Below are 20,990 nucleotides of genomic sequence, written 5' to 3'. Positions count from 1 at the left end.
AGAGGATTTTTAACTGAAAGGGCATGCCACCTGAATTGGTGTATTTTGTATCTGTGTCTGAAGAAGAAGATAGAGAGACCTGGACTTCAGTAAATTGTTAACAATCTTCTATTAGGAGTGATTGTGAAGTAGAGAAAAACACCCTAAACTGTAATCTAAATGATTTTGAAAACTTTTTAGAATAATGTTTTGGACTTGATGGAAATATCCAGATTAAGTTTGTAGACTGAATGAACTGAACTGAGAAAATAATTTTACCTTAAAGCTGAAATGTGATTTATGATTGCTACCTGAGCAATAAGAATAAGAAAAGAACTTTAAATACAGTTTTTCCTGTTATTTTGTTTTGCAAAAAAAGATAGGAAGACTTAATATTACTTTAAAAGAAAAAGGTTTTTCTTGAAGACTAATCCTTTTGAATCCAGATTTATGTTTTCATTTGTATTTTTTTATCCTAATGGAAGATGGCATACAGCAGGTGCTGTAAAATTACCAGTATGATTATACTAGCATGATTATATCTGTAGTGTTATTGGTGTTCTGAGTAGGTTTAGTGTTGTGCCTAATTTCTCCAGTGAGATATGACTCATAGAAGTATGTCATGCTGTTGGATTTAATACATTGATACATAGGGAGAGGATGGTTAATGGATTTAGTGGCAATATTTATACAAATATGTATGTGGATATAATGGGTGTTAAGAATTGCTCTGTATGTATTATTCTACCTCGTTCTGCCGGTGAAGTAATGAGAAAATCACAGCTATCGCTGTAAGAAATTGAGTTACTGGCTGAGGGGGGTGAAAGCCTTCTCAAGCAGCAACCACAATTCTTGTCCGGGTGAAGCCACGCACAAACCCTAAGTTTGAATGAAAGAAGGGAGTACATCTGGTGGAATGCAGTAACAAACTGTGTTTTTCAAACCCAAAATCAAACAGGCAACTGGGCTTCAAAAGAGACTTTGTTGAAGATCAAAGCTCAGCAAAGCTTAGACCCCGACAAGCCAATATTTATGACCAACATGTTTGCACTTTGACAGATGATATCTTGCTTCACTTAGTCTTCAGACAGTTGTGAAGCAGCTTTTTGAAAATCAGAAGAAAAAAAATCTGTACTGATGTCAGGAGTCACATAAGCACGACTATGTGGTAGTCACAGACTTATGTACCAAATCAAGACCAGACATAAGAGAAGTTCCTTTTGAAGAGCTGATCTGATTTTGATTGTGGATGGTTCTTGTTTGAGAGACCATCATGGAGCATTGAAGGCTGCCTATTAAGCATGCTCCAGTTCATAACCATCATGGAGTTGCTAGTTGTTTAAAGACCAGCAAGAGAAGAGGATTTTTAACTGAAAGGGCATGCCACCTGAATTGGTGTATTTTGTATCTGTGTCTGAAGAAGAAGATAGAGAGACCTGGACTTCAGTAAATTGTTAACAATCTTCTATTAAGAGTGATTGTGAAGTAGAGAAAAACACCCTAAACTGTAATCTAAATGATTTTGAAAACTTTTTAGAATAATGTTTTGGACTTGATGGAAATATCCAGATTAAGTTTGTAGACTGAATGAACTGAACTGAGAAAATAATTTTACCTTAAAGCTGAAATGTGATTTATGATTGCTACCTGAGCAATAAGAATAAGAAAAGAACTTTAAATACAGTTTTTCCTGTTATTTTGTTTTGCAAAAAAAGATAGGAAGACTTAATATTACTTTAAAAGAAAAAGGTTTTTCTTGAAGACTAATCCTTTTGAATCCAGATTTATGTTTTCATTTGTATTTTTTTATCCTAATGGAAGATGGCATACAGCAGGTGCTGTAAAATTACCAGTATGATTATACTAGCAGGATTATATCTGTAGTGTTATTGGTGTTCTGAGTAGGTTTAGTGTTGTGCCTAATTTCTCCAGTGAGATATGACTCATAGAAGTATGTCATGCTGTTGGATTTAATACATTGATACATAGGGAGAGGATGGTTAATGGATTTAGTGGCAATATTTATACAAATATGTATGTGGATATAATGGGTGTTAAGAATTGCTCTGTATGTATTATTCTACCTCGTTCTGCCGGTGAAGTAATGAGAAAATCACAGCTATCGCTGTAAGAAATTGAGTTACTGGCTGAGGGGGGTGAAAGCCTTCTCAAGCAGCAACCACAATTCTTGTCCGGGTGAAGCCACGCACAAACCCTAAGTTAACCTGCACTCAACCCTCAGGCCAGTCGGGCTTAACGTAGAGGTGATATGTAAAGTGTTTATGCAACACTTCAAACAGCAAGACAGTGAAAGCACACCTCAAAATTAGCCCACAACAGAGTTAGAAGATAGGGTAATGTTGTTTTGTGTTAAATAAGCTTTATTAGCAATAAATATTGCAAAGAATAAAAAACCATTGTGAGAATAGTAACAATGCAGCAGAAAAGCCATTTTTTATTAGAATTATGGGAAGGAAGGAATAGGAAGAAAAATAAAATAAAATAAAATATACATCAAACAACTGAGGATCAAATGACATTGCATAATAATAGAAACTGACTTCAATGGTTGAAATACCTAGAAAACAAATATTCTGGCAAAAAAAAGAGAGCAGTGATAGAACAATTCGTGAAGGTTTACAATTTTTGGAACGATTACGAAGCTCTGGTCGTTTTACAACCTTATTCAAATAAGAAGTTAACAGTAGCCGTTTACAAGAAGCAAATGCAGCATTTAATTTATGATAATGACAATGTAATGTAATTTGTTGAAAGGCTAACATAAAGTAAAATAAACCATGTTTGCAAGAAATGGATACCAAAGTATTAAATAAACTACAGAGAAAAAGTAATACTTTGGACAAGGGGCATTGTAAACTGAAAATAAGCAAAATATGGGACCAAACAGTTTTCCAAAAGAAGGCCACAGGGGGCAAATAAAAAGAAGATGCAACAAATCTGCAAAAGAATGGCCACAAGACCAACACAATTAGTTATTTGTGCTTGAAAAAGTGGCAATAGAAACCTACGTGTAATATAATCTGTGATATAAAAAGAACAAGGTTTGAGTAGTGGTTGCAGATCTAGAGATTAATAATGATCTCGTCCAAATGCCGTCTCAGAGACCACTGCTTCAAACACTTCCCAAATCAACCTCCCAAGCAAGTTCCAATTTATTTATAAGGTGCTCAGGCTTTTGGGCTGACAGATATTTATCAATCAAAGTTGCTTTTGGGAAGAGAGTAGGTATCTTGAGAAGGGAGAAAATACTTTTTGATAAATAAAACAAAACCAAAACAACAGAAATCCAATCAGTAGAACTGGAGATATCCAGTTTTAGAGATTTTACTAAAAGAAATGCCAAACGGCATAAAGAGACAACTGTTGATATCTGGTCACGCTGGACCAGGACCAAATCACAAGGTCAGTCTGAACCAGATGGAGCGGGGGCAGGCTACAGGGACCCAGTTGGACTGGCTGAAGGAGCATTGCGAGGATCTGAGTTGAAGATATGTCACCCAGCCGATGCGATGCATTGTTTCTGAGATGTAGCAAGGCTGCGGTGCGAGGTCTAGATGCTTCGGCTTTGAAGATGCTGTCTACAAGGAGTTGCGATGCAAAGCCTGGAGTTGGGGATGCATAAAGTTTCAAGGAGCTGTGAAGCTGCGGTGTAGACTCCGACATCATCACATAGGCTGCCATTGCTGAGGGATGCGAGGGCCTGCACCAAGGAAGCATTGTGCAGTAGCTGTTCAAAGAAAGTGATGAGCTGCAATCCAATGTGGGTCTTTATTGCAGTTTCGATCCACACAGCAGCAGCGGTGTGTCAGTTCTGCTCAGGGTTGCACAATACAGCAGAAGAGATGCGTCTGTTCTGCTTAATCAACAGAGTATGGTAGAGCACCACTGGCCCACTTCCAAGGACTAGGGTACAACTTGGCTTGCTAGACACACAGATCGCTGAGTTCATGCATAGGTACAAGGTTGCTGAAGCTTTCTGTCCCAGAGACTCAAGTCAGGAGGCCAGTCAACAAGCACTTGGAGTCACTCTGGGATTGTGGGTTCAAGAGATGCACGTTCAGTCCTTCTCACCCAGGCAGAGGGGCAGGAGGCAGCAGGTCAACACATCAAAGCAACGGAACCGCAAGGCAGTAGTCCAGCAAAGTGCAGTCCAGATGAGTGCCAGTCTTTCAGCAGCACAACAGTGCTGCTCCCTGACAGACTATCCACAGGTCCGGAAATGTACAGAAAAGTTGACATCTGAGGTAGAGTATTTATAGCCAGTTCTGCTTTTGAAATGGAGGAGAAGCTTTGAGTGGTTTCCCCTTGAAGTCCCAAGGCATACTGGCTCTCCTGGTTCCATGCTAACTATAAGGGATGTACAGCCCTTTGTTTGGAAGCAGGATGTTCTTTTAAAAGGACAACAACATGTAAGAGGTAATTATCAACGTTGTAGAAATGCTATAATTTCATAACAATTATTAAACATGAAATGATTAACTACAATGATTCAATACCACAAATATATTCATGCAAGCTTGAAAGTTATATTTACAAGAACAGAACAATATGAAAAGTATGTGCAATTGATTTTACCATATGTATTCGCTTTTGACTCATCTATTAGTCCAAGTCATTCATGGAAGGTATGGCAGGTCATAAAGGGGAAGAAAAATCAAGATAATTATGGCAGGTCTACTAATCACAGACATGATCTGCTGCTTGAGTGTACCCCAATGGCTGCAAAAAACATAGGGGCATATTAGCAAGAACATCGTTAAAATTATCGCAGTTTTAGCGTCAGGAAATTGCCTCTAAAACAGTGATAATGGGCTTGCTAATATGCGTTATAGAATTCCAATAGAAGCCCAGGTTAGATGTCCTGCACATCTAAACTGGGCTTCTAGTGGAATTCTATAACACATATTAGCAAGCCCATTATCGCCGTTTTAGCAGCAGTTTCCACCCGCTAAAACGGCGATAATTTTAACGAGTTTCTTGCTCATATGCCACTAAATGCCTTAGATGCTTCCTCCTCTCGATCTCCTTTCTGCTAACTCTCAAAAACTAACTGCTTCTTGCAGGATACTCACAATTGATAGACTTCAGACACGCCCACCCATCTACTTGATCAGTCACACACTCACTCATTTCAGATATGACAGCCATGTCATGCCCATGCGGTCCACCAGCAGTCCCTCCATTGCTAGTGGAAGCCTGCACTTTACCCACTAATGATTCTTATGGGAACTGTTCTGTAGGTTCATAGGTACAAATCATGAGTCAAAATTAAAGGGCTTTAAAACTTGGGAACAATGGGATATTAAGTATTAGGTATCTGAATCATCTTTTGTAGGTGCAAATGCATAGCTCTGCTTTTCAGATAAGCCATCATGATCAAATCAAAAAAATCAGATGAACTTAGATACACGCTTGATTTCAATGTTTATGGATAGGGAGACCCATACTATGCCAAAGCTGTGCCTCTGTATTAGGTAAGATTACAGTACAAACCAATTTAATTACAACGGTATATATAAAACGTATACATTTATTTATTTATTTTTTTTGCAGAATTTTATATAGCGCGAACTAGAACCGAACCGAATCAGTTATCAGAGCGCTTTACATATCACCAGTTACGTTACATGAGGACACACATTCATTTTAGGCACGGGGAGATTAAGTGATTTGCCCAGAATCACAGGGGGTTTTTGGCGTCGTTACCGAGACTCGAACCCAGATCCCCAGGTCCGAGGTCGAGTGCCTTAGCCGTTAGGCCAATCCCTCTCCCCGAGATGCGGCTTACAGTAAAAATGGCTCATCTTCTTTAAGAGAATGATAATGCAATTTTTGGATTAAGTACTTAATGCTTTCAGCTGCCCTTTATAAACTGATAATGGCCACCAGGGCAGCCACTATAAGTGAGGAAACATATGTGGTGCGCAGGCCACCATTTTTCTTTGGTGTTATTGTTGGCACCAAACCATTGCAGAGATTCTTACTACAGCAAGAGCTGCTTTCGCTGACATTCTCATAATCGCTGACCCCCATGTACCACGTAGTGCAGCTCCAGAAGGCGCATTTCTTCATAAAGTAAGGTAAGATGACTCTGTTTTCTTTACCTGTGAAAATGGAGCAGAAAGGAAAGCAGTTTCAATAATGATTTAGGTCAGAAACATATATATTTGACATACAGTAAAGCACCCTTGGGTTTGGGCAGGTTAGCCCTTCCTTTTCCAGAGGGAGACAAGCAGCCTGAGATATACTGACTACTAGCACCCTGAGGCGTACCTGCTATTAGCACCATGAGATGTATAATCTACAAGCAACCTGAGATGGACTGACTACTAGCACTCTAAGATGTACCGCTACTAGCCCCCTGAGATGTACTGGCTACGAGCACCCTGAGATGTACCAGCTACTAGCCCTCTGAGATGGACAAGCTACAAGCACTCTAATATGTACAGGCTACTATCACTCTGAGACGTACCGGCTACTAGCACCTGGAGATGTACCAGCTGCTAGCACCCTCAGGTGTACCAACTGCTGTCATTCTCAAATGTACCGACTACTAGCACCCTGAGATGTACCGACTGCTAGCATCCTGAGATAAACCAGCTACTATCATCCTGAGATGTATCGACTACTAGCACCCTGAGATGTACCGACTACTAGCACCCTGAGATGTACCGGCTACTAGCACCCTGAGATGTACCAGCTATTAGCACCCTGAGATGTGTTGTCTACTAGCACTCTGAGCTGTACTGGCTGCTAGCACTTTCAGATGTACCAACTAATAGCACCCAGTGATGTACCAGCTACTGGCACCCTGAAATGTACTAACAACTAGCACCCTGAGATGTACCAGCTACTAGCACCCTGAGATGTGTTGGCTACTAGCACCCTTAGATGGACCGTGTACTGGCACTCTGAGACAGACCAGCTACTAGCACTCTGAGATGTACCGACTGCCAGCACGCTAAAATGTACCAGCTTCTAGCACCCTGTGATGTACTGGCTACTAGAACCCTGGGATGTACCGGCTACAAGCACCCTGAGATGTATTGGCTACTAGCACCCTGAGATGTACTGGCTACTAGCACCCTGAGATGTATCGGCAACTAGCACCCTGATATGGACTGGCTACACCCACCCTGAGATGGACCATCTACTTGCCCCCTGAGATGTACCGGCTACAAGCACCCTGAGATTTACCAGCTACTAGCATCTTGAGATGCACAGCTACTAGCTCTCTGAGATGGACCAGCTACTAGCACTCTGATATGTACCTGCTACTATCACTCGTACCGGCTACAAGCACCCTGAGATGTATTGGCTACTAGCACCCTGAGATGTACTGGCTACTAGCACCCTTGGATGTATCGGCAACTAGCACCCTGATATGGACTGGCTACACCCACCCTGAGATGGACCATTTACTAGCCCCCTGCGATGTACCAGATACAAGCACTCTGATTTTTACAGGCTACTATCACTCTGAGACGTACCGGCTACTAGCATCCTGAGATGTACCAGCTGCTAGCACCCTCAGGTTTAACAACTGCTGTCATCCCAAGATGTACCGACTACTAGCACCTGAGATGTACCGACTGCTAGCACCCGGAGATGTACCAACTACTAGCACCCAGAGAAGTACTAGCTACTAGCACCCTGAAATGTACTGACAACTAGCACCCTGAGATGTACCAGCTACTAGCACCTTGAGATGTGTTGGCTACTAGCACCCTGAGATGGACCATCTACTGGCACTCTGAGATGGACCAGCTACTAGCACCCTGAGATGTACTGACAACTATCACCCTGAGATGTTCCAGATATTGGCACAATGAGATGTACTGGCTACTAGCACCCTGAGATGCACCGGCTGCTAGCACCCTGAGATGTACTGGGTATTAGCACCCTGAGATGTACCGACCACAAGCACCCTTAGATGTATCGGCTACTAGCACCCTGGGATCAACTGGCTACTTGCACCCTTAGATGTATCGGCTACTAGCACTCTGATATGGACTAGCTACACCCCTCATGAGATGGACCATCTCTTAGCCCCCTGAGATGTACTGGCTACGAGCACCCTGAGATTTACCAGATACTAGCACCTTGAGATGGAACATATACTAGCTCTCTGAAATGGACCAGCTACAAGCACTCCGATATGTACTGGCTACTATCATCCTAAGATGAACTGATGACTAGTATCCTGAGATGTCCCGACTGCTAGCACCCTGAGATGTAGCCGCTGCTAGCACCCTGAGATTGACTGTCTACTAGCACCCTGAGATGGACAGGCTACTAGCACTCTGAGATGTACCGGCAAATAGCACCTTGAGATGTAGCAGCTACTAGCACTCTGATGTACTGGCTGCTAGCACTCTCAGATGTACCAACTACTGGCACCCAGAGATGTACCAGCTACTAGCTCTCTGAAAGGTACCGATACCTAGCACCCTGAGATGTACCGGCTACTAGCACCCTGAGATGGAACTACAACTAGTACCATGAGATGGACCAGATACTAGCACTCTGAGAAGTACCCGCTTCCAGCAACCTGAGACGGACCAGCTACTAGCACCCTGAGATGGACTGTCTACTATCACTCTGAGATGGAACTACAACTAGTACCATGAGATGGACCAGATACTAGCACTCTGAGATGTACTAGCTACAAGCACCCTGAGATAGAGCATCTACTAGCACTCTGAGATTTACTGGCTTCTAGCACTCTCAGATGTACCAACTACTAGCACCCTGACATATACTGACAACTAGCACCCTGAGATGTACCAGCTACTAGCACCCGGAGATGGGCCATCTACTGGCACTCTGAGACAGATCAGCTACTAGCACCCTGAGATGTACTGGTTTCTAGCATCCTGCGATAGACCGGCTGCTAGCACCCTGAGATGTTCTTGCTATTAGCACCCTCAGATGTACCAACTACTAGCACCACTAGATGTACCAGCTACTAGAACCCTGCGATGTACCAGCTACAAGCACCCTGAGATGTATCGGCTACTAGCACCCTGAGATGTATCAGCTACTAGCACCCTGAGATGTATCGGCTACTAGCACCCTGAGATGTATCGCCTACTAGCACCCTGATATGGACTGGCTACACCCACCCCGAGATGGACCATCTACTTGCCTCCTGAGATGTACCGGCTACAAGCATCCTGAGATTTACCAGCTACTAGCACCTTGAGATGGAACAGCTACTAGCTCTCTGAGATGGAACAGCTACTAGCTCTCTGAGATGGACCAGCTACAAGCACTCTGATATGTACCTGCTACTATCACTCTGAGACGTACCGGCTACTAGCAACCTGAGATATACCAGCTGCTAGCACCCTCAGGTGTACCAATTGCTTTCATCCTAAGATGCACCGATTACTAACACCCTGAGATGTACCGACTGCTAGCACCCTGAGATGTACCAACTGCTACCACCCTGAGATGTACCAGTTACTATCATCCTAAGATGCACCGATTACTAGCACCCTGAGATGTACCGGCTACAAGCACCCTGAGATGTAGCCGCTGGTAGCACCCTGAGATGGACTGTCTACTAGCACCCTGAGTTGGACAGACTACTAGCACTCTGAGATGTACCAGCAAATAGCACCCTGAGATGCACCAGCTACTAGCACTCTGAGATGTACTTGCTTCTAGCACTCTCAGATGTACCAACTACTAGCACCCAGAGATGCACCAGTTACTAGCTCTCTGAGATGGTCCGTCTACTAGCACTCTGAGATGGACCTACAACTAGTACCATGAGAGGGACCAGATACTAGCACTGTGATATGTTCCGACTACTAGCACCCTGAGATGTACCAGCTACTGGCACTGTGAGATGTATCGGCTACTAGCATCCGGAGATATACCGGCTGCTAGTGCACTGAGATGGACCAGCTACTTGCATCCTGAGATGTACCACTACTAGCACTCTTGAGATGTTCTGGCTACTAGCACCCTGAGATGTACTGACTACAAGCATCCCTGAGATGTACTGGATACTAGAACCCTGAGATAGACTAGCTACTAGCACCCTGAGATGAACTGGCTCTTAGCACACTGAGATGCACTGCTGCTAGTACCCAGAGATTTACAGACTACTAATACCCTGATAAGTACTGGCTACTAGAACCCTGAGGTGGACCAGCTACTAGCTTTCTCAGTTATACTGGTTACTAGCCCTCTCAGAGGTTCCGGCTACAAGCACTCTGAGATGCACCATCTACTAGCACTCCGAGATGTTTCGGTTACTAGCACTCTGAGATGGACTGGCCCCTAGCACCCTAAGAAGTTACGCCTACTAGCACCCTGAGATACACTGGTTACTAGTAATGTAAGATCAAACCTCAAGACCAATTAAATAAGGACACTGTATAAAACGGAACACTTCCTATTGGTAGTACTGTTTATGTCCATCATTTTTGGTATATATGCAATTTATATCGAGGGACGCGCTCAAACCTGGTGGCAGCTGGTTCGCGGCTGCTGTGGTGCTTGTGGGCTCGCTTAGTATATTTTACTGCGTTGCTTATTTTAAATCTCACTTTTGTCGCTTCCTTACCTGGCCGCTGCTGCTTCCTCGCTCCAACTACCGCTCCCCTAGCCCCGGTCCGGCACGGCTGAGTGCCGCTTGATCCGGAGGGCTGACGGGGTTGCGGCCGCCATCTTGGAGGGTCAGAGCATTCCCTAGGGTAGCGCTCTAGTCACCGCGCACCTAGGCTACAAAAGCGACGCCCCATGTGCAAGCGCAGCGGACGCGCGCAGCGGGCGCACCGGCGGCGCGCCAAAGGCAAGCCCGTCTGCGCCCATCCGCGGCCGGCCGGGGCAAGAGGCACCTTACTATGCCCAATTTTTAACTTACTCCTCAGAGGAACTTCATTGCCATCAAAGCCATGGAACCCTTAGCGCCGCTTCAGCGTCCACTATTTCCAACCTCGGTCTTGCTCGGTCCCTTTCTATTCCCTCCACTGTATCCACCCCGCCTCTCCCCTCACCCCTGCCCCTCCCTCCATCAGAACCTGGCCAGTCTTCAAGGCCAGTGACCGCTATTTCGGCCTTCCTTTTAAATACTAGATCAGCAGTGAAACCCCAATTAGAACTTTTTGAGTTCCTGGATTCCTACAAACCTGATCTTTTATTTCTGACAGAAACTTCGTTCTGTCCAGACTCCCTTCCTAACATCCTCGCATCACTACCCTCCACTTACTATGCCCTGCGGGCCGATCGACCGCTGGGCAAGGCAGGCGGAGGTGTTGCTCTGATTGTCCGGTCGGACCTCCACTTCCAAATTCACTCCTCTCCGGTCATCAAGGGAGCTGAGTGTTTAGTGATGCGATCTGCCTCTTTTCAAATCCCCATCACTTGTGTCCTTGTTTACCGCCCACCTAATTATACCCCTCATTTTTTGACCGAGTTTCAGGAACTACTTTCCACACTAACAGTTAACAATTCCTCTGTGTTAGTTCTTGGCGATTTTAACTTCTGGCCATGTGACCCTGCGGAAGACGCAGCATCTAGGGACTTCACAGACTCCCTCCTTAGCCTAAATTTTACCTCCCATGTGTTCGCTCCCACTCACATTAAGGGCCACGTCTTAGACCAAATCTTGTCATTGAATATCCCGGTCTCTCCCCCTACCATCACACCCTGCCTGTGGTCAGACCACTTTTTGATTTCGTTCACCTTAGACCTCCACCGGCCCAAGCGCCCTATCCTTCCCAGGAACATCTGGGCCCGCAACTGGAACAAGGTTGACATTCCTGCCCTCTGCCTTACCCTTCAAAGCTCTTACCCGGCCCTGGAGGAACTTTCCCCTTCTTCCCAGGCCACCGCTATCAATGTTTGGTTATCTAGGTCTTGCAATCAGGTGGCTCCCCTGAAACGTGTTGCGGTGAAACGTGTCCATAATGTTAACAAATGGTTCACCGACGAACTCAAGGTAAAGAAGTTGGCTGCTCGCCAGGCAGAACGCGCATGGAGGCGCGCTTACTGCCCAATCCTAAAAGCTCACTATTCGTTTATGCTTAATGCATATAAAAGTGCAATTCTTTTAGCCCAGACCAATTATTTCTCTGACAAAATACTTTCATCTGGAGATCAGTCTAGAGAAATTTTCTCTACCGTTCATGAGTTGGCCTTGTCAGACAGGACCTCCCTAAAACCTTCCCCCTCCCAAGCCCTCTGCGACTCCCTAAACAACTTTTTTGTGGAGAAAATCGCAGCTATTAAGGCCAACATACCCCTTCCTCCCCCTCTTCCCCCCGGGCCCCCCCCTAACAGGTTTTATCTAGACCACATTCCTCCACTGACCAGAGAAACGTTATCCTCTCTGGCGGTGCAAGTTAAATCAGGTTCTCCCTCCGATGTATGCCCAGCGCCTATCTTGAGAGAAATCTTTCAGGCTTGCCCCATTCCTCCCCTGGCATTCCTGAACGATTCCCTCGGGAATGGTATAGTCCCTGACCTTCACAAAACAGCCATAATCATCCCCTTACTGAAAAAACCCGGTGCCGACCCTGCTTCCCTCACCAACTACCGCCCCATCTCCCTTCTCCCCTACCTAGGAAAAATCTTGGAGTGTCACGTCGCCTCTGTCCTCAGTTCCTTTGTGGAGGACAGTGGTTACCTGGCCTCCTGTCAGGCTGGATTTCTCCCCCGCCACTCTACCGAGAGGGTTGTGGTCTCGGTCTTAGACAGCCGTAGGGAGGGAATGGATACGGGCCGCTCCCAGGCCTTGGTCCTCCTAGATTTGTCCGCTGCCTTTGACACGGTTGATAATTCCATCCTTCTCACCCGTGTCAGGGCAGCGGGCATTAGTGGGTCCCCCCTGGCTTGGCTTACCTCCTTCCTGAGGGACCGCATCCAGGCTGTCCATCTAGAAGGGTTCTCTGCTCCCCCTCGTAAGGTGCAGTGTGGTGTCCCCCAAGGTTCCTCCCTCTCTCCTCTTCTATTCAATCTCTATATCTTCCCACTTATCTCTGCTCTACAACAACTGGAGGTCACTGTTTTCAATTACGCAGACGACCTCCAGTTGATCTTTGACCTTTTGCATTCTTCTGAATCTATCTATAATTTTCAATCCATTATGATTTTTATCAGGGACTGGATGAACTTCAACCACCTCAAACTCAACCCAGATAAAACCGAGCTGGTTTTGACGGGTGGTGCATCCAGTCCCTGGACCCCTATGTTCTGGCCCCCTTCACTTGGTCCCCCCCTTCACCTTCTCACTCAGTTAAAACACTTGGGATCACGTTAAACCAAAATCTTACCCTGCACTCCCAGATCAGTTTGGTGGTGTCTTCTTGCTTCTTCACTCTCCGTACTATCAGGAAAATCTCTAGATTCTTTTCCCCTTCTGCCCTTAAACTCATCATGATGGCAATGGTATTATCCCGGCTGGACTACGGTACAACGGCGCTCCGGCTTATGCCCTCCAACGCCTACTGCTGGTTCGTCTCATCCATGGTCTCCCCAAACTCCATCATGCTACCCCTGTATTAAAGAACTTGCATTGGTTGCCCATCAGGGAGCGGGACCTCTTCAAACTTGGCTGTACCGCGTTCCAGGCCCGAGCTGGAACTGCCCCAGCCTTTATAAACTCGGCAATTTCCAGCTACATCCCGGCAAGAGAGCTTCGCTCCTCCTCCCAGTGGTGCAGAGCAGGAATATCGTCAGAGAAATATCGTCTGACATAAATATCGCCGCAGAAATATCGAATTGAAGAAATATCGATAACAAAAATATAGTTTGACCAAAATATCGACAGACAGGTAAGTAATATCGATAACAATAATATAGTTGTAATAAATATCGTTTACAAAAATATAGTTTACAAAAATATCGATTTTTAAATAATGTCATGTATTTTAGTGTTTTTAATGAGAATTGTTTGTCATTTTAATATATGTTGTTGAATTTTAATAGTTATTAATGTATATTATGTTGAATTTTGTGTTATTAGTTCCGTAGCGGGTTGTGGGTTTATAGGGCAATAGGGTGGGAAGTAATTTAAATATATAAAATTAATTGATTAATTAATGTGTTAATTTAATAAATATTTGTTAATTATTTCAATTAGTCAATTATTAATTAATGATGTTAATTAATTAATTATGTTAATTAATTATGTTAATTGTTTAATTTTAGGTGTGTGTAGAGGAGTTTATATGTGTAAATGGTGTGAAGTAATTAAATTGTTATTGATTGATTATTAAATACTTTACAAATTAATTACCATTAACTAATTAGTAAATGTGTAATTAAATTTAGGTTTGTGTTGTGGTGTTTATAAGTGTATATGGTGTGAAATCTGTCAAATAAATAATTAAATAATTAATTTAAAAAATAATTTATTTATCATTAATTAATTAGTAAATATTAAATGTAATTGTGTAATTATTTTTAGGTGTGTGGTGGATATTATAGTGTTAAATAATGTGTAAATATATATTTTTTTATCATCTTTGTTAATAAAATATTTAAATGTATATATTATTTATGTTTATATTGGAAATTAAATGTAATAAAAAAATGTGATAGTTAGTTGTTTTATTGTTTTGGGTTCCAGCGCTTTCCCTACTGTTGTACCCTGTGGAGTGTGAATAGTAATTTTCACCCCTACGCTATCCATTGCTTTCCCTACAGTTGCACTCTCTGGAGTGGGAATAGTAATGTTTACCCCTACGCTATCCAATGCTTTCCCTACTGTTGCACCCTTTGGAGTGGGAATAGTAATTTTTACCTCTACGCTATCCAGCGCTTTCCCTACTGTTGCACTCACTGGAGTTGGAATAGTAATTTTTACCCCTATGCTATCCAACGCTTTCCCTACTGTTGCACCCTCTGGAGTGGGAATAGTAATTTTTACCCCTACGCTATCCAACGCTTTCCCTACTGTTGCACCCTTTGGAGTGGAAATAGTAATTTTTACCCCTACGCTATCCGGCGCTTTCCCTACTGTTGCACCCTTTGGAGTGGGAATAGTAATTTTTACCCCTTCGCTATCAAATGTTTTAACTACTAATGTTTAAAATTTGTTATTAAATGTATGTATTATTATTTTTAAATACTTTTATGTGTTAATTAAATATAGAAAATATTATTGTATTCAAAATGTTTTATATATGTTTTTATTTTATTATTATATCATTATTAAAGTTTATTAATAAAATAAAGAAAATAATAAAATGTTTTTAGGAAAATATATGTATATGTACACATTTATTAAGTTTATATTGATTAAATTAAGTTTATTTGTTATAAATAGTTAAAATATAAATGTAATTTAATGTATTTGGTTAATATTATTATATAATTATTTAATTAAAGTTATAATTTTTTTTAAAGCCGATATTTTTTACAACTATATTTTTGAGTCGATATTATTGTACTTACCTGTTTAAGTATAGGGAGTCGATATTTTTGTAATCGATATTTGTACAACTATATTTTTGTAAACTATATTTTTGTTGTCGATATTTAAACAGGGAACCCCTCCCAGTCCCTTCTCTTAGTCCCTCGCTTCAGGAAAAAGAGGATGGGGGGTGAATTTGCGGTTCTTGGTCCCACTTTTTGGAACTCCCTTCCCCCCACCATCCGATCCATCCCGCTCTACCCTGATTTTCGAAAGGCCCTAAAAACCCATCTCTTTCTGCAAGCTTTCTCAGCCTAGCCCCTCACAGCTCTCACCCAGGTTCTAAAAGTCCGTCAGCGCCAAGAAACCGCTAGGTATATGTGCGCTTTACAAGTGTTTTTAAATTAAATTAAATTAAGTACCAGATTGGCATCAAGTTGTACATACCAGGAAAGGGAGAAAATAGAGGCATAAAAAGAGAATATCTGGAACTGATAACTAAGTATTCCGGTCTAGGGGCTCATTAGGCAACTGCATTCTCTACAGGTATCTGTGCTTGACTCCATGGTCAGATATTGAAATCCTAGCGGGTCCACTAATCCGTTCAGGTTGATGAAAATAGCACTAGTGATTTGGGAAACAATAAATATTTGTTGGTATGTTATGTTATGTTATAATATGCTTATATAGCGCATGGCTACCCCAGCAATGAGGCGTCCCAGCGCTTGCGGACAAGCCTAATTACAGAACGACCAGAGTGGAGGAGGCAGAGTGTCAGCTCGCAGGGGAACCCTAAATAGAAGAAAACAACCAGGTTTTAATGTGTTTTCGAAAGCGTAGATGGTCAGTAATAATACGCACACTTAAAGGGATAGAGTTCCAGAGTTTTGGGGCCAGATACCTAAATGATCGGCCTCCGGCTCTGCACCTCCGGATCTTGATGGTACGGGCAAGAGAAAGGTCCGCAGAGCGGAGAGCATGCGACGGAACATAGAAGGAACAGATTCCTTTCAAGATTTGGGGGCCAAGGCAATAAAGCATTTTATGAATAACACAAAGGGTTTTAAATTTAATGCGTTGTTTAACGGACAACCAGTGTAGCCTAAGCAGAACCTGGGAGGTGTGGCAGTGTTTCGGCAATCCAAACAGAATGCGGGCTGCAGCGTTCCGAGGTCTTTGCAGTCTGTTAACGACTGTCAAGTTGGAACCAAGCATAAGGACATTACAATAGTCTAGATGGGATAAGACAATAGCTTGGATGATTGTCTGTCGGATGGAGGGTTCGAAAAAGCCGAGAATGGGTTTAAGAGAGCGTAGGCGTCCGTAACAAGTGCCAGCTACTCTTTTGGCATGGGATTCAAGGGTAAGTGAATTGTCTATAATCACACCCAGATTTTTTACTTCCCTCTTGGGCGTGGGAGGCGGGCCCAATGTAGGGGGCCACCACTGCTCATCCCACTTCTGAGTCTCACTGCCAATAAGGAGAACTTCAGTTTTAGATGAATTCAACTGGAGGCAGTTCTCTGTTAGCCAGCTGGAAATGGCCAAGATGTCTTCTTGAAATTTGGCTTGATCCCCCACGGTGTCATTGGAAAAGGTGAAAATTAGTTGCGTATCGTCTGCATAGGAAATTAGTTTGATGTTACGTTCCCTGGCCAACATGGCCAAGGGGCGGACATACACATTAAACAACGTGGGGCTGAGGGCAGAGCCCTGTGGGACACCGCAGCCTAATGGAAATCTGCTGGATGAGTACGGTGGAGCATGTGCCTGGAAGGAATGGTCGGATAGAAATGACACGAACCAATCCAGAGCTCCATCTCCGACACCTATCTCCCACAGTCTCCTAAGCAGGATCCCATGGGAGACCGTGTCTCAAATGCAGCAGAACCACAGCTGAGGTGCTACCCATGTCCTGTGCCACCCTTAGATGTTCTATAACGGCCAGTAGGGCCGATTCCGTGCTATGTTTAGCACGGAATCCATTCTGTGACTCTTCCAAGATCCCATTAGTCTCCAAAAAACCAGTCAAGATGGAATTTACGTGTGCTTCCGCCACTTTAGCCAAGTATGGAAGCAGGGAGATAGGTCGGAATCTTTCTGGCTTGGAAGGGTCCAGGGTGGTTTTGTTTAACAGGGGGACCACCATGGCATGGCATGTTTCCAAGATTTGGGGATAGTAGCTGACTGCAGAGATCTATTAATCAATTCCCGCCCTTCAGTCCTGAAAAAGTCTAAACATCTCTGGTTTGACAGGATCTTCCGGGGACCCAAACTTAATTTTTAAAGCCAGGAGTTCCATATCTGTCTGTGAGATGAGTGGAAGGGTTAGAAGAGAATAGGGAAGGTCCGGTGGGTCTATGATAGATCTATAAATCATAGAAGAGCCACCAGAGTTGAATGAATTATAGATCCCTTGGACTTTGTTGAAAAAAAAGCAAGCAAGCTCTTCGCATTGCGAGTCAGACACTATTATGTTGTTAATCCCCTCAGGTGACTTAGTCATCTCCTTCACTAGCGCGAAGATAGTTTTAGCGCGATTAGTGCTGGCATTGGTCAAATCAGTGTAGTAGCTGGCCTTGGTCTTTTTTATAAGACCATGATAGGCTTTGGTGGCGATTCTAAAGTTGGTTTTGGCTAAGGGGTCGTAAGATCGCCTCCAGGTACGCTCAAATACCTTACACTGCTTTTTTTTTAATTGTAAGCGCCTCGCAGTACCATGGGTGGGACTGTTTGCGTTTGGGCCTTGACATTTTCTTAGGTATAAAATGATCCAGGGACTCATTGAGAGGATTGTGGTGTATTATATGTTGAGACTGTGAAACTTCATCTTGTAATACATTCTCAGAACCCTCTTGAGACCAATCAGGCTTCTTTGTACAACCTCTGGCTCAACTTTGGGTGGCCTTGGCTTCAAGCAGCGAGGCTTAACAAAGGAACTAGTGCAAAGCATTTAGATGCAACAAACAATGAAATAAGGAAGTCATACAACATGAAAGAAATCTGGCATAAAATGTGCTAATATTTTTATGAATTTGTAGACATTAAGGTGAGTAAAATGCACAAGAGGTTTCTAGAGTTACAGTTTTTTAATTAAAATTCAAATCAAAGCTTTTTAGTCCAAAGAGCAAACAAGCACTAACAATCACAACGTTTGAAAGCTTTTGAAAATTTGGAACGGTTGTCTTAGACTACTAAGGCCTGGCTTGGGCAACCGCTTCAGATAGGAAGAAGGTCTGAGGGACCAGAGAGTAGGTTTTGGACAGTTACCTGGTCACAACAGCATTCTGGAGTTTAGTTCCACTTGTTATGCAAGAAATGGCATAGACTTCACTGAAGTGGTAGTGATGATGGAGATGCAAGGTGCTGAAAGATGCTCTGGGTGCTGTGCGATCAATGGGGTTCTTCTTGCAGGGATTCATCAATCCACGTGTAAGGTGAGGCACTTTGGCCACAGGAGTTGGATCCCTCGAATTCCTCTTTGCGCCAGTAGAAGGCTACCAATCTCCGGTCTCAGAGGTCCAGCTGCTACCTTTGGTGAGAGCTAGTGTCCATCTTTGGTGATCATTCCACACTCTGACAACTCTCCTGGATCCAGCAGACACAGGTGCAACTACAGCATGTTGAGGGAAGACCTTATTGGCTGCACATCAGCGGCCACCAGCGATCCCTTGTAGATGGCTACTAACTAGCTAGAATGGGCTACTTCAGCTTTCATTGCAGTGGTGCTGGAACAGGGGGTCAGTCTACTGGCCCTTGAAGTTCTCTGATTTTGTCTGGGGCTCTGAGCCTGGTACCACAGGCACATTTGTCTTTTCGCTAGCCCAAGGAGCAGTAGGTGTGATCCACTAATTGGTTAAGTCTGTCTTGCTAGGTCTAGGGGTCAGCAGGGCAGTCTTCCGTCCTTTCTCCTGTCCAGATGTGATCCGAGGTTCAGGATGCCATATTTAAGCTCACAAATTTCGCCGGGGTGATGATGCGTCACTAGTTAATGATCTACCAGGATCCTCCCGATCCTGTGATGACGTTCAGCTGTTTGTGACATCTAGCATTCACAGAGTGCAGTATTCTGCCCACTCTTAAGATGTCTGAACTCTTCCTTGGCTGTTAGGAGCTTGGAATACCACACTAGAGGTGAGGCTACCTGTGGGCTACACACCCACGAAAAAAAAAACGTTTTGCAACTGGGTTCCTCTCTCTATTCCAGCCTGTCTACCTGAACAAAGGGGTAGCCCATCTCAAGTGTGATCGCCAGTTGCCTACCAAATATGGCTCCTTCTTTGAAGCTCGTCTTTTGGGCCAACACTTTGTGTGACTCCCTGCCAGAGTGAGGTAACATTAATCTTGACTTACTCATCAAGTTGGGTTTAATGCTACAAATTATTTCATGCCTTTAAGTACCCATTTTAGTAGCTTCATTCAGAAGTTAGCAGGGCTGAGATGTCAGCCTGTAACTCGATACTAGCAAATCGGGCTTCAAGATTTTCCACAGTGAGATGGCAATTCAGACGTTTTACTATTAGGACATATAACAGTACATGAAGCATTTAATAATATATAGCTCCCTGCCTTAAGGATCTATAGGTCTACTTTAGGGTAGACATATATATTGTCAAACTAGCGGTTTAAAACTGCCCTTTTATGCTGAAGTGACAGCCTAGGCATAATCTTGTATTTTTTACATATTTATCATTATCCACTGTACAAGTCCTTGTTGGGCCAAAGATACAATGAACAAGATAGTTGACAGTTTAGCCTGCAATGGGTCTGTGTGGTGGGTGCTGCATCAAGTCACAAGCTTATCCTAGCACCCATCTTATAGTGATTTCATGGAAGGCCACCTAGTTGACAAGATCACTTCAATGACTCTGGAAGAGAAATCAAAATACATCAACTGCCAGCGCTCAATCTCCATGCAAGTGTTCACAGGCTTGGGTGCAAGACCCTGCCATGCTGTTGCAACAACAGTTCCTCCTGTAGCAGCAGCTTGTTTGGAAGACAGATCCTCAGACTCAGGAGATCCGAGTACCACACTCTACTGGCCCAATTCTTAACCACTAAGATGACTTGGACGTGGTAGCAAAAAAGATACAGCCCAGTCTTTCCCCATTGCTTGAGGACTTCCTGTGTCACCTTTGAGTGTAGCTACCATTACTTATCTGCTAGGTGTCGTTGGCTGAGCTTAGCCACACTGGCACTCAGATCCCTTCAAAATCTGGGTGATGCCCTGATGACTTGGCGACTTCCAGAGTCATACATCTTCCACACACAAAGCCCTGGACCCCCACCCCACCCTTCTTGTTGCAGCACCACAAAGCAGTCATGTTGGCAATGAGAACTTTCACAAATCTTCCCTTGAAGATTAATGGAAAGACCTTCAACACCAAGTAAATTGTGCACAACTCCAGCAACCTGATGTGGAGGTGGGTCTAAACTGGAGAACAGAGTCCTCTGATCTCCACCTCTCCCAGATGGCAACCCCAACCTAGTAGTGATACATCCATCACCACCGTCAACTTTTGGTGGGGAAGGAAGAGAAGTCTGCCACTGGTCCAGTTGCGATCGATCATAGACCGCTGCAGATCTTTTGCAGTATCCTCAAACATCTGGATGGAAT

The 20,990-nt window shown here is 43.7% G+C and overlaps 1 protein-coding gene across 1 annotated transcript in view; it reads right to left on the bottom strand.

The window, feature by feature from the left end:
- Positions 1 to 2,339: 2,339 nt before the first annotated feature.
- The window catches only part of LOC144770766 (ly6/PLAUR domain-containing protein 3-like), a 181,407-nt gene continuing 162,756 nt past the window's right edge, over positions 2,340 to 20,990 (bottom strand). The window contains exon 5 of the mRNA XM_078655515.1: positions 2,340 to 6,104. Coding sequence (XP_078511641.1) covers positions 5,866 to 6,104 — 239 coding nt within the window. The 3' untranslated portion in view covers positions 2,340 to 5,865. The remainder of the gene's footprint in view (positions 6,105 to 20,990) is intronic.

The sequence above is a fragment of the Lissotriton helveticus genome, chromosome 7, assembly GCF_964261635.1.
Source record: "Lissotriton helveticus chromosome 7, aLisHel1.1, whole genome shotgun sequence".
In the NCBI taxonomy this organism is placed as follows: Eukaryota; Metazoa; Chordata; class Amphibia; order Caudata; family Salamandridae; genus Lissotriton; species Lissotriton helveticus.
Note: the sequence above shows the minus strand (reverse complement) of the source record. Positions and strands in the feature narration are given on the sequence as shown.